Raw genomic sequence first — 14,038 nt, forward strand, 5'->3', positions numbered from 1 at the left:
ACCCAATTAAAAAAATTGATTTTTGGCCAAAAATGCATACATTTAAGTAAAGAAAAAATGTCTCCCAACATGAACAACCCTTTTAATTTACATAGGACTTACTAAAATGAGAGATATAGAAACTGGTATGGGAGAAAGCGTATAATGGACACTAATGCTACAATGTAGAAGTCACAGGATAGCCTTGTATATGGGGAGCATCATGGGCAGCGGGGGGACACCGGCAAACACGGCTTTATTGGGTCTACTGTTTCCTGAAAACTTAATTTTGGAAGAAATATAATTGACGTACAAATTAGAGGAATCACTGAGCCGCACGTGTTCTATCTTCTCAACCCAGTTTCCATATCACTCCCCATACTCTAAAGCTGCCGCCAACAAGGACTCCAGCTCTCCTGTGTGTTATTACTGCAGTAACTAGATGAATGGTGGCAATAAAGGTTATTATCATCAATCACTGGAGCATTCATTCCTGGACGTCACATTAATCCCTAAGGCAAAATATTGCCCCTTCCCCAACACCTCCTTTTAAAAAAATGTAATACCAGCTATGACCACTAGGGGCAATAGAGTAAATAAGAAATTAACTAAATACATAAATAAAAAAAGCAACATTAGGTATGGATTACCATAAAAAAAAAATTATATATATATATATATATATATATATATATATATATATATATATATATATATATATATATATTATGTTAAGTCGTACCTAATATTGGTCTTTATATTTATTATTATTATTTATTTATTTATATTTATTCATTCCCGTATTTAATCTATTGCTCCTAGTTGTCATAGCTGGCATTGCATTTTTTTATTTTATTTTTCAATCATAATTTTTTCATTACCACTGCTCATCTAATTACTATATTATATTTATAATAGATTTTTAATGGTAATTCATAACAAATATTGGTCTCACATATATATATATATATATATATATATATATATATATATATATATATATATATATATATATATATAAACACACACCATCTATGATCACTAGGGCCCATGAATCAAATAAGAAAATAAAGAAAGACCAACAATATTCATTAATCGAATTGAATGCAATACCGACCATGGCCACTAGGGGCACTAGAGCGGTTATTAAAATAAATAATAGCTAAATAGCTAAAGAGACCAATACTGGATATAAAATAAAATATATATGTATATATATTCAGCAGTGACTACTAGTATTCCTGTATTAAATGCAAAAATAGATGCAATGCCAGCTATGACCACTAGGGACCATGGACTAAATAAAAAGAAAAAAAAAAGCAATAAAATTAATTTAACATTTTAAAAAATATTAAAAGAATTGCAAGTCTAGAACTGCCGACTAGTAGTTATGATTTAAATACAAAAGTAGATGCAGTTCCAGCTATGCCCACTAGTTGTCTCCCATACTATAAAATGTACATATTTCTCTAATATATATTTATATTTAATCTGCATCAATATTAATAAAGCACAATCCCTATACAAACCATGTCAAGTTTGCACTTGCCTAGCACAGACTTTTTGGTTATAACTGCGATGCCAGCAGTGACCACCAGGCTTGTTTAGAGATCTCACAGCAGCACAGAGTATTTCAGGAGAAGAGTATGCTCATCCTGTACGGGGTTAGTGACCTGTCCACTCATGCAATAATATGAATGAGGGTTGTATATAGTGATAGAGGTCACAAACGAAAGCATTAGATCCTAGAAGAAAGCAATTGTAACAAGGTGCAATCCCAGCAATGACCACCAGGCTACAGTACAATATTTTATGTCTATTATTATAGATCACATATTCACCGGTTCCCGATATTCCGCTTATAATGAACTAGGCAAATGTCAGCTTATCAATTTAGCAACTTGTCTAATTAGAAGATATCGTTGTACTGGCGGTTTATGAAGCTGTAATACCAACGATGACCACTAGGCAGGGCAGAGATCTTTCCCTTCCTGATCGTTTCGCCTCTAGTTGGAGAACACTTGGTAGCCAACGTCTTGAGTTTTCATCTTAAAGTTGTAGTTTCCGGATCTTCTTTCATGCCAGCAAATCAAGATAGAAACCACCATTGCAACCAAGAGCAGTACCCCGATGACAATAAGGGCGATGTACCCAGGTCCCAGCATGCCGCTAGGTGGTGAGTCTTGATCATCTGCTTGAAAACCAATCAGAAATAAAGATAAAGTGAATTTTCATATAAAACTGGGACTTATCTAGGAACTATACATTTTTTTTATTTGGGCACTACTATGGCACTAATATATAAGCACTGTGTGGCAGTAATTTGTAAGCACCATATATTGTAGCATTTATGGGCATGTCATAATACTGTTGTCTAGAAGTATACAGCAGTATTATGTGGGCATGTAATGACACTGTTGTCTATAAGTACAAGGCAGTATCATGTGGGCATGTTATAAGGATGGCTCTAAAAGGATACAGCAGAAATATGAGAGAAATGAGCCAGAAGTGAACAGAAGGTACGCCTAACCACTGTTAATAAATGTACTAAATTTCTTTCTCATTCCACCACACTTACTCTCATCATGCTGACATACGTTCTAACAGTTTTGGCTCCATTACTCCTCACTCTTATTCACTATCCCCCTGTCAGTATTTCGGGTTTTCCAAGTCACCTTGTGAATGATCTTGCCCTTTGTTAAGATGGAGTTTGCTGTTTTTGTCTGCCCTATTTCCTGTTCGTTTGTTTAAAACCCGACTCAGGTGTCAGCTTCCTTGCTGGAGTATTCTGCTTCTGTTCCCCTTCAGCTCAGCTGCTTGTTCTACTGTGCTTCTACCCGTGGCTCTGGACATTCTCGGGGTATGTAATCTACTCTCTAAGTTATCTTTAGTCTGTTGACTTTGGAACTTAATCCTTGGTTCACTCCTCCCGGGTAAGAACTCTGTTTCTGAACTGTGTTTTTGAACTATGTTGCTGGACTGTGTTTTGCTACTTAATCCTTCATTTACTCCCTTCGGTGGGAGCTGTTGGAAACAACACCAGTATAATACTTTAATGTGAACTTGTTTATGGACTTACCCGTGTTTATGCTACAACTTAGATCAACTTGTGAACTAATTTCTGGACTTACCCGTGTTCATGCCACACCTGGGATTAACCTGAGGACTTGTTCTGGACTTCCCTGTGTTTACTACATACCTGGATTTGACTCTTTCTGCACCGACAGTGTTTTGGATCTGCACCATGTCATCTGTCACACTCACCTTTTGATCACCTTGTCGAGGACTCTGCCTTAAGAACCCTGCCGATTTGCTGTATATGTTTCAAGGACTTGTTTCATTGCAGGTCACTGCGGGTTATCAGTATATTGTTTTAGGTGTTATTGCTGTTGTACAAATACACTATTTGCACTAAAGAAACCCATCTCTGTCTGTTCATTGCCCCACGCAACCAGAATCCTCGAGTTCCTACAATAGTATTACACCCCCAAACCCCAGCACCCTCTAACCAAGTAATAATCTCTCCTTCCCTCTTGCCTCCACACCTGACCTCCTCTGCTGACCTGCTCCTCAACCTCAGATCTCTCCTAATAAAACACAAAACAAGCCGCCCACTCTCCTTCTCCCACCTGCTCTGTCTCTCTCTGCTTCTCCTCACTGCTGGCGACATATCTCCCAATCCTGGACAAACACAGCTCATACCTCCCATTACTACCCCCTCCTACCACTCCCAACCCAATATAAACACCCGTAATCTTGCCCACCTCAAACCCGTGCCCATGATGCCCACCCCCCTGCACCCTCTATCTGGATCACTATGGAATGCCCGCTCCATCTGCAATATACTCCACATGATTCATGACCTCTTTACCTCTCATAATCTTTCCTTCCTGGGCTTCACTGAAACATGGCTGATACCCTCTGACACAGCCCCTGCTGAGCTATGTTACAGCGGTCTCCACTTCACCCACACTCCTCGCCCCAGCAACAGACATGGTGGAGGAGTGGGCCTTCTCCTTTCTTTAAACTGCACCTTTAACCCAATCCCACCTCTACCCTCTCTTATCCTCCCCTCTTTTGAAGTCCACTCTGTCCGCATCTACTCTCCCTCCAACCTCCATGTTGCCGTCATATACCAACCTCCGGGCCCGGCCACTGCCTTTATTGACCAATTCTCCACCTGGCTTCTTCACTTTCTCTCTGCTGACATTCCCGCCATCATCATGGGTGACTTCAACACCCACCAGTCAGCAGCCTCCAAACTCCTGTCCCTTACTTCATCTTTTGGACTTACTTAGTGGTCCTCCTCAGCCACCCACACAGAAGGACATACACCAGACCTGGTCTTCACCCATCTCTGCTCTCTATCTGACTTCACCACTTCCCCTCTCCCTCTATCTGACCACCATCTACTCCCCTTCTCATCCCTGTCCTCCTCATCTGTCACCCATGTCCGGCAACATGCACACCCTTGCAGAGACCTCGCACACCTTGACACCCACACGCTCTCTGACTCTATCCTATCACTGGCATCCATATCCTCACTTCATGACACAGACACTGCCACTAGTTTCTACAATGCCACTCTGGCTTCAGCCATTGACTCGGTCGCCCCTGTCATGCATAGCAGAGTGCTACGAACCAATAGACAACCCTGGCACAATAACATCACTAAAAAGCTTCGGCAAGTATCCAGAATCGCAGAACGGCGTTGGAAGAAAACGCATTTGCAAGATGATTTCACTGCACTCAAACAAGCAACACTCGCATTAAAATCAGCTCTCACCTCCGCTAAACAGGCATACTTCTTCCTTACATCCCTTGCATCTTCCTTATCCCACAACCCCAAACAGTTGTTCAACACCTTTAACTCCCTCCTCTGCCCCCACACTGCCCCCTCCAACCTCCCTCATCTCTGCTGAGGTCTTTGCCACTTCAAAAATAAGATTGACCAAACAAGGCAAGTCTTTGTTGTCCAACCACCACAACCCCTTTGTACACCAGACCAATGCCCAAACCCCATAACTTCCCTCTCCAACATCACTGAAGGGGAGCTTGCTCATTTTCTCTCCAAATCACACTTCACCACTTGTGCACTTGACTCCATCCCATCCCACCTCCTCCCCAACCTCACCACCGCTCTTATTCCATCCCTAACCCGTCTCTTCAACCTACACTAACTTCTGGTACCTTCCCCTCTGCTTTCAGACATGCCGCAATAACACCTATCCTGAAAAAGCCATCCCTTGACCCAAGCGCTATGTCCAGCTATCGCCCCATATCTTTACTCTCATTTGCTTCCAAACTCCTTGAGCAGCACGTCCACGCTGAACTTTCCTCTCACCTTGCATCTAACTCACTTTTTGACAACCTACAATCTGGCTTCCGTCTGCCCTGACCAAACTTACGAACGACTTACTTACAGCCAAAGCTAACAGACAATTCTCTATACTCCTCCTTCTAGACCTGTCCTCTGCCTTCGACACAGTTGACCACTGCCTCCTACTACAGATCCTCTCTTCCTTTGGGGTCAAAGACCTCGCCCTATCTTGGATCTCCTCGTACCTTACCAGCCACACATTTAGCGTTTCCTACTCCCATACTACCTCTTCATCTCGCCCCCTCTTTGTTGGTGTTCCTCAAGGCTCTGTCTTAGGACTCCTTCTCTTCTCAATCTATACTCTTGGCCTGGGACAACTCAAAGTCCTATGGCTTCCAGAACCATCTATATGCTGATGACACTTAGATCTACCTCTCTGGCCCAGACGTCACCTCTGCTGTCCAGAATCCCAGAGTGTCTATCAGCCATATCCTCCTTCTTCTACTCTCGCTTCCTCAAACTCAATGTGGACAAATCTGAATTAATTATCTTTCCTCCATCTCACATATCTTCCCTACCTGATCTATCTATCACAATAAATGAATTCATACTTTCCCCTGTCCCGGTAATCCGCTGCCTCGGAGTAACTCTTGACTCTGCCCTGTCATTCAAACTGCACATCCAAGCTCTCACCACCTCCTGTCGCCTCCAGCTCAAAAATATTTCCAGAATCCGTCCTTTCCTCAACCCTCACTCTACTAAAATGCTTGTGCATGCCCTAATCATCTCCCGCCTCAACTATTGCAACATCCTCCTCTGTGGCCTCCCTTCTAACACTCTCGCACCTCTCCAGTCCGTCCTTAACTCTGCTGCCCGACTAATTAATCTTTCTCCTCTCTACACTCCTGCTTTCCCTCTTTGCAAATCCCTTCTGTCATGATTCTCAATGGCGAGAGAACATAGCCCAGCATATATGAGAACTAGCTCTTGGAAGATGGAAACTATACTGACCATGAACTAAACCTGCCGCACAACTAGAAGTGGCCGGGTAGCATGCCTACGTTTTTTAACCCTAGATGCCCAGCGCCAGCCGGAGAACTACCTAATCCTAGCAGAGGAAAAGACAGTCCTGGCTCACCTCTAGAGAAATTTTCCCAAAAGGCAGACAGAGGCCCCCACATATATTGGCGGTGATTTTAGATGAAATAACAAACGTAGTATGAAAATAGGTTTAGCAAAATCGAGGTCCGCTTTCTAGATAGCAGGAAGACAGAAAGGACACTTTCATGGTCAGCAGAAAACCCTATCAAAACACCATCCAGAAATTCCTTTAAGACTCTAGCATTAACTCATAACACCAGAGTGGCAATTTCCGATCACAAGAGCTTTCCAGACACAGTAACGAAACAGCAGCTGTGAACAGGAACAAAATGCAAAAACACACAAGGACAAAAGTCCAACTTAGCTGGGAGTTGTCTAGTAGCAGGAACAAGCACAGAAGGCTTCTGATTACATTGTTGACCGGCAAGAAACTGACAGAGGAGCAAGGTTATATAGCGACTCCCACATCCTGATAGGAGCAGGTGAACAGAGGGGATGATGCACACAAGTTCAATTCCACAAGTGGCCACCGGGGGAGCCCAGAATCCAATTTCACAACAGTACCCCCCCTCAAGGAGGGGGCACCGAACCCTCACCAGAACCACCAGGGCGATCAGGATGAGCCCTATGAAAGGCACGGACAAGATCGGAGGCATGAACATCAGAGGCAGTGACCCAAGAATTATCCTCCTGACCGTATCCCTTCCATTTGACCAGATACTGGAGTCTCCGTCTGGAAACACGAGAGTCTAAGATCTTTTCCACAACGTACTCCAACTCACCCTCAACCAACACCGGAGCAGGAGGCTCAACGGAAGGCACAACCGGTATCTCATACCTGCGCAACAATGACCGATGAAAAACATTATGAATCGAAAAGGATGCAGGGAGGTCCAAACGGAAGGACACAGGGTTAAGAATCTCCAATATCTTGTACGGGCCGATGAACCGAGGCTTAAACTTAGGAGAAGAAACCCTCATAGGGACAAAACGAGAAGACAACCACACCAAGTCCCCAACACAAAGCCGAGGACCAACACGACGACGGCGGTTGGCAAAAAGCTGAGTCTTCTCCTGGGACAACTTCAAATTGTCCACCACCTGCCCCCAAATCTGATGCAACCTCTCCACCACAGCATCCACTCCAGGACAATCCGAAGATTCCACTTGACCGGAGGAAAATCGAGGATGAAACCCCAAATTACAGAAAAACGGGGACACCAAGGTGGCAGAGCTGGCCCGATTATTGAGGGCGAACTCCGCCAAAGGCAAAAAAGCAACCCAATCATCCTGATCCGCAGACACAAAACACCTCAAATATGTCTCCAAGGTCTGATTAGTCCGCTCGGTCTGGCCATTAGTCTGAGGATGGAAAGCAGACGAAAAAGACAAATCTATGCCCATCCTAGCACAGAATGCCCGCCAAAATCTAGACACGAATTGGGTCCCTCTGTCAGAAACGATATTCTCAGGAATACCATGCAAACGAACAACATTTTGAAAAAACAGAGGAACCAACTCGGAAGAAGAAGGCAACTTAGGCAAGGGAACCAGATGGACCATCTTAGAGAAACGGTCACACACCACCCAGATGACAGACATCTTCTGAGAAACAGGCAGATCCGAAATAAAATCCATCGAGATGTGCGTCCAAGGCCTCTTCGGGATAGGCAAGGGCAACAACAATCCACTAGCCCGAGAACAACAAGGCTTGGCCCGAGCACAAACGTCACAAGACTGCACAAAGCCTCGCACATCTCGTGACAGGGAAGGCCACCAGAAGGACCTTGCCACCAAATCCCTGGTACCAAAGATTCCAGGATGACCTGCCAACGCAGAAGAATGAACCTCAGAGATGACTCTACTGGTCCAATCATCAGGAACAAACAGTCTACCAGGTGGGCAACGATCAGGTCTATCCGCCTGAAACTCCTGCAAGGCCCGCCGCAGGTCTGGAGAAACGGCAGACAATATCACTCCATCTTTAAGGATACCTGTGGGCTCAGAATTACCAGGGGAGTCAGGCTCAAAACTCCTAGAAAGGGCATCCGCCTTAACATTCTTAGAACCCGGTAGGTACGACACCACAAAATTAAACCGAGAGAAAAACAACGACCAGCGCGCCTGTCTAGGATTCAGGCGCCTGGCAGACTCAAGGTAAATTAAATTTTTGTGGTCAGTCAATACCACCACCTGATGTCTGGCCCCCTCAAGCCAGTGACGCCACTCCTCAAAAGCCCACTTCATGGCCAAAAGCTCCCGATTCCCAATATCATAATTCCGCTCGGCGGGCGAAAATTTACGGGAAAAAAAAGCACAAGGTCTCATCACGGAGCAGTCGGAACTTCTCTGCGACAACACCGCCCCAGCTCCGATTTCAGAAGCGTCGACCTCAACCTGAAAAGGAAGAGCAACATCAGGCTGACGCAACACTGGGGCGGAAGAAAAGCGGCGCTTGAGCTCCCGAAAGGCCTCCACAGCATCAGGGGACCAATCAGCAACATCAGCACCCTTCTTAGTCAAATCAGTCAATGGTTTTACAACATCAGAAAAACCAGCAATAAATCGACGATAAAAGTTAGCAAAGCCCAAAAATTTCTGAAGACTCTTAAGAGAAGAGGGTTGCGTCCAATCACCAATAGCCTGAACCTTGACAGGATCCATCTCGATGGAAGAGGGGGAAAAAATGTATCCCAAGAAAGAAATCTTTTGAACCCCAAAAACACACTTAGAACCCTTCACACACAAGGAATTAGACCGCAAAACCTGAAAAACCCTCCTGACCTGCTGGACATGAGAGTCCCAGTCATCCGAAAAAATCAGAATATCATCCAGATACACAATCATAAATTTATCCAAATAATCGCGGAAAATGTCATGCATAAAGGACTGGAAGACTGAAGGGGCATTTGAAAGACCAAAAGGCATCACCAAATACTCAAAATGGCCCTCGGGCGTATTAAATGCGGTTTTCCACTCATCCCCCTGCTTGATTCGCACCAAATTATACGCCCCATGGAGATCAATCTTAGAGAACCACTTGGCCCCCTTTATACGAGCAAACAAATCAGTAAGCAGTGGTAACGGATATTGATATTTAACCGTGATTTTATTCAAAAGTCGATAATCAATACACGGCCTCAAAGAGCCGTCTTTCTTAGACACAAAGAAAAAACCGGCTCCTAAGGGAGATGACGAAGGACGAATATGTCCCTTTTCCAAGGACTCCTTTATATATTCTCGCATAGCAGCGTGTTCAGGCACAGACAGATTAAATAAACGACCCTTAGGGTATTTACTACCCGGAATCAAGTCTATGGCACAATCGCACTCCCGGTGCGGAGGTAGTGAACCAACCTTGGGTTCTTCAAAAACGTCACGAAAGTCAGACAAGAATTCAGGAATCTCAGAGGGAATAGATGATGAAATGGAAACCAAAGGTACGTCCCCATGAGTTCCTTTACATCCCCAGCTTAACACAGACATAGCTCTCCAGTCGAGGACTGGGTTATGAGATTGCAGCCATGGCAATCCCAGCACCAAAACATCATGTAGATTATACAGCACCAGAAAGCGAATAACCTCCTGGTGATCCGGATTAACACGCATAGTCACTTGTGTCCAGTATTGTGGTTTATTACTAGCCAATGGGGTGGAGTCAATCCCTTTCAGAGGTATCGGAGCCTCCAGTGGCTCCAAATCATACCCACAGCGTTTGGCAAAGGACCAATCCATAAGACTCAAAGCAGCGCCAGAGTCGACATAGGCGTCCGCGGTAATAGATGACAAAGAACAAATCAGGGTCACAGATAGAATAAACTTAGACTGTAAAGTGCTAATTGAAACAGACTTGTCAGGCTTCTTAGTACGCTTAAAGCATGCTGATATAACATGAGTTGAATCACCACAATAGAAGCACAACCCATTTTTTCGTCTAAAATTCTGCCGCTCGCTTCTGGACAGAATTCTATCACATTGCATATTTTCTGGCGTTTTCTCAGTAGACACCGCCAAATGGTGCACAGGTTTGCGCTCCCGCAGACGCCTATCGATCTGAATAGCCATCGTCATGGACTCATTCAGACTCGCAGGCACAGGGAACCCCACCATAACATCCTTAATGGCATCAGAGAGACCTTCTCTGAAAATTGCCGCCAGGGCGCACTCATTCCACTGAGTAAGCACAGACCATTTGCGGAATTTTTGGCAGTATATTTCAGCTTCATCTTGCCCCTGAGACAAGGACATCAAGGCCTTTTCCGCCTGAAGCTCCAAATGAGGTTCCTCATAAAGCAACCCCAAGGCCAGAAAAAACGCATCCACATTGAGCAACGCAGGATCCCCTGGTGCCAATGCAAAAGCCCAGTCTTGAGGGTCGCCCCGGAGCAAGGAAATTACAATCCTGACCTGCTGTGCAGGGTCTCCGGCAGAGCGAGACTTCAGGGACAAAAACAATTTGCAATTATTTTTAAAATTTTGAAAGTGAGATCTATTCCCCGAGAAGAATTCAGGCAAAGGAATTCTAGGCTCAGACATAGGTGCATGAACAACAAAATCTTGCAAATTTTGTACCTTTGTGGCGAGATTATTCAAACCTGTAGCTACACTCTGAAGATCCATTTGAAACAGGTGAACACAGAGCCATTCAAGGATTAGAAGGAGAGAAAGAGAGGAAGGCTGCAGTATAGGCAGACTAGCAAGTGATTCAATTAAGAGCACACTCAGAACTAGAGGAAAAAAAAAAAAAAAAAAAAAAAATTGTAGCAGACTTCTTTTTTCTCTCCTTTCTCAGCCAGTAATTTAACCCTTTTTTGGGCCGGTCAAACTGTCATGATTCTCAATGGCGAGAGAACATAGCCCAGCATATATGAGAACTAGCTCTTGGAAGATGGAAACTATACTGACCATGAACTAAACCTGCCGCACAACTAGAAGTGGCCGGGTAGCATGCCTACGTTTTTTAACCCTAGATGCCCAGCGCCAGCCGGAGAACTACCTAATCCTAGCAGAGGAAAAGACAGTCCTGGCTCACCTCTAGAGAAATTTTCCCAAAAGGCAGACAGGGGCCCCCACATATATTGGCGGTGATTTTAGATGAAATAACAAACGTAGTATGAAAATAGGTTTAGCAAAATCGAGGTCCGCTTTCTAGATAGCAGGAAGACAAAAAGGACACTTTCATGGTCAGCAGAAAACCCTATCAAAACACCATCCAGAAATTCCTTTAAGACTCTAGCATTAACTCATAACACCAGAGTGGCAATTTCCGATCACAAGAGCTTTCCAGACACAGTAACGAAACAGCAGCTGTGAACAGGAACAAAATGCAAAAACACACAAGGACAAAAGTCCAACTTAGCTGGGAGTTGTCTAGTAGCAGGAACAAGCACAGAAGGCTCCTGATTACATTGTTGACCGGCAAGAAACTGACAGAGGAGCAAGGTTATATAGCGACTCCCACATCCTGATAGGAGCAGGTGAACAGAGGGGATGATGCACACAAGTTCAATTCCACAAGTGGCCACCGGGGGAGCCCAGAATCCAATTTCACAACACCCTTCACTGGCTCCCAATTTCCCAGCGAATCCAGTTTAAACTACTAACACTGACCTACAAAGCCATCCATAACCTTTCTCCTCCATACATTTCCGAACTAATCTCCCAATATCTTCGCTCACGTAATCTCCGGTCCTCCCAAGACCTCCTACTCTTCTCCATGCTTATTCGCTCCTCACCCACTCGCCTCCAAGACTTCTCCCAAATATCCCCCATCCTCTGGAATTCAGTGCCCCAGCACATCCGGTTATCCACCACGTTTGGACCCTTCAGAGGGAACCTGAAAACCCACCTCTTCAGGAAAGCCTACAACCTGTAATGACCACATGGCCACCTCAACACCATCGGAGCTACTGCAACCCCCGACCTACTGTCTCCTTCCCCACCATCCTGTAGAATCTAAGCCCGCAAGGGCAGGGTCCTCACCCCTCTTTATCAGTCTGTCATTGTTAGTTTACTGTAAGTGATATTTGTATTTTGATGTAACCCCTTCTCATGTACAGCACCATGGAAATAATGGTGCTATATAAATAATAATAATAATGTTATGATACTGTTGTCTAGAAGTACACGGCAGTATTATGTGGGTATGTTATGATGCTGTATAGAGCAGTGATTTTGTGGGACAGAATAAAGACCAAAGGGAGATCACAGTTTGAAACATTAGACTAATAGATATCTCGGTCCTTACATTGGTCTGACTTTCTCAGGGGTCCCATCCGGGTGACTCCAGTAAAGACATTTTCACCAGTACTCGCCAAACGAAAACCATTACATGTCTATAAAAATAAGAAAGAAACAGTTTTGGCTACAGATCCGTATTTATTGTATTACCAGTTAACTGATAAGATCCCTAGAAATTGGCTTGAGTCAAAAATATATTGACGACATCAAATATAGATACACAAACAAGTTGGGAAAATACTGGAACAAAACAGTCAGCGTATTGATTTTGTGAAATTTCTTGCAGTTAGTAAAACCCGCTGTGGAGTGTAAGGAAGGACACCATAACTTTGGGCAGCACAAAACTTACAGAAGTATACGATAAGCTCCTGAGCTTCCCCTAGTGGTGGCTTCAGGTAGCCAGAATATTAATATTTATCTCTAAGTCTATGCAGGGGATTTTAAGGTCTGTATCTGAAAACCTGAGCTCTGAGGATGGCAAGAAGTTTGATTCAATGCAAAGAATTTATGTTTTAACCTTGTCTCAAACAGCTTAATTTAAAGTAATGCAGATCAGTGGTAACACTGCGTCCGAGCCGAAAGAGAATGAAATAAATATGTTAAGGTCAATCAAGATAAATGTGACAAATTTTTTCAATTTTTTACAACCTAACATTGATGATGCCCAAGGCGTTCAGCATTGACATGGTGCATACTATTTACATACTGGTTTGCAGGTTTTGAGGGGCTCCTCCTTGCACACGTGAAGTCGGCAGTGCAGATAGACAATGGGGTTATCGACGAAAGAAAAGATCTTGGTTTGGAAGGTGGCGTTATTGGAGATGCCATTGGTGTGGATGGTGGTGAAGGTGTTCGTCAAGGCACAGCTGCAATACAGAAAGAGAAGGCATTAAGAAGAAAAGTATATTTTCCTTGTGCGATAATCCAGGTAATAGTGAAGTTCCCAAGTGGCGTGAGATTATAAAGATAGAAGTAAAGAAAGACAAAAGGATAAAATAAAAGACAGAAGAGAAAGAAGGAATAGAAACAAGAATAAAAAAGTATAGAAACAAAACAAAAAAAAGATGAAAAAAGTTAAACAGAGATCATGGCAAAACAAAGAAAAACAGGACAGAAAGGTAAAAGAAGACAAATGAGATAAATAAGAAGAGGCAAATAAGTACAGGATGGAAAATAAAGTAATAGGAGGAGTAAGTGTAGAAGTAAAATAGCAAAGTGGAAATAGGAAAAAAATCAAGGAAAACAGAGGTAGAAGTAAAAGTCAACGAAGCCAAAAAAGTAGTGGAAGAAGTCAAGAAAGGAGATGAAGTCAAGTGCGATCTAAAAGAAGTCAAGGAAAATATAAAAGAAATTCAAGGAAGGCAAATAATAAGTTAGGAAAAAGTCAAGGATGGAAAA

The 14,038-nt window shown here is 43.7% G+C and overlaps 1 protein-coding gene across 2 annotated transcripts in view; it reads right to left on the reverse strand.

Moving 5' to 3' along the window:
* Nucleotides 1-1,009: 1,009 nt before the first annotated feature.
* UMODL1 (uromodulin like 1) overlaps nt 1,010-14,038 on the reverse strand; it is a 90,004-nt gene continuing 76,975 nt past the window's right edge. The window contains exons 17-19 of one of the 2 annotated variants that reach the window (XM_077293824.1): nt 13,347-13,506; nt 12,648-12,735; nt 1,010-2,170 (exon numbers count right to left, since the gene is read on the reverse strand). In XM_077293824.1, coding sequence (XP_077149939.1) covers nt 1,986-2,170; nt 12,648-12,735; nt 13,347-13,506 — 433 coding nt within the window. In that variant the 3' untranslated portion in view covers nt 1,010-1,985. Of the gene's footprint in view, nt 2,174-12,647; nt 12,736-13,346; nt 13,507-14,038 lie in introns of both variants that reach the window. The other variant, XM_077293823.1, reaches the window with a different exon arrangement.

Source organism: Ranitomeya variabilis, chromosome 3 (genome assembly GCF_051348905.1).
Source record: "Ranitomeya variabilis isolate aRanVar5 chromosome 3, aRanVar5.hap1, whole genome shotgun sequence".
NCBI lineage: Eukaryota > Metazoa > Chordata > Amphibia > Anura > Dendrobatidae > Ranitomeya > Ranitomeya variabilis.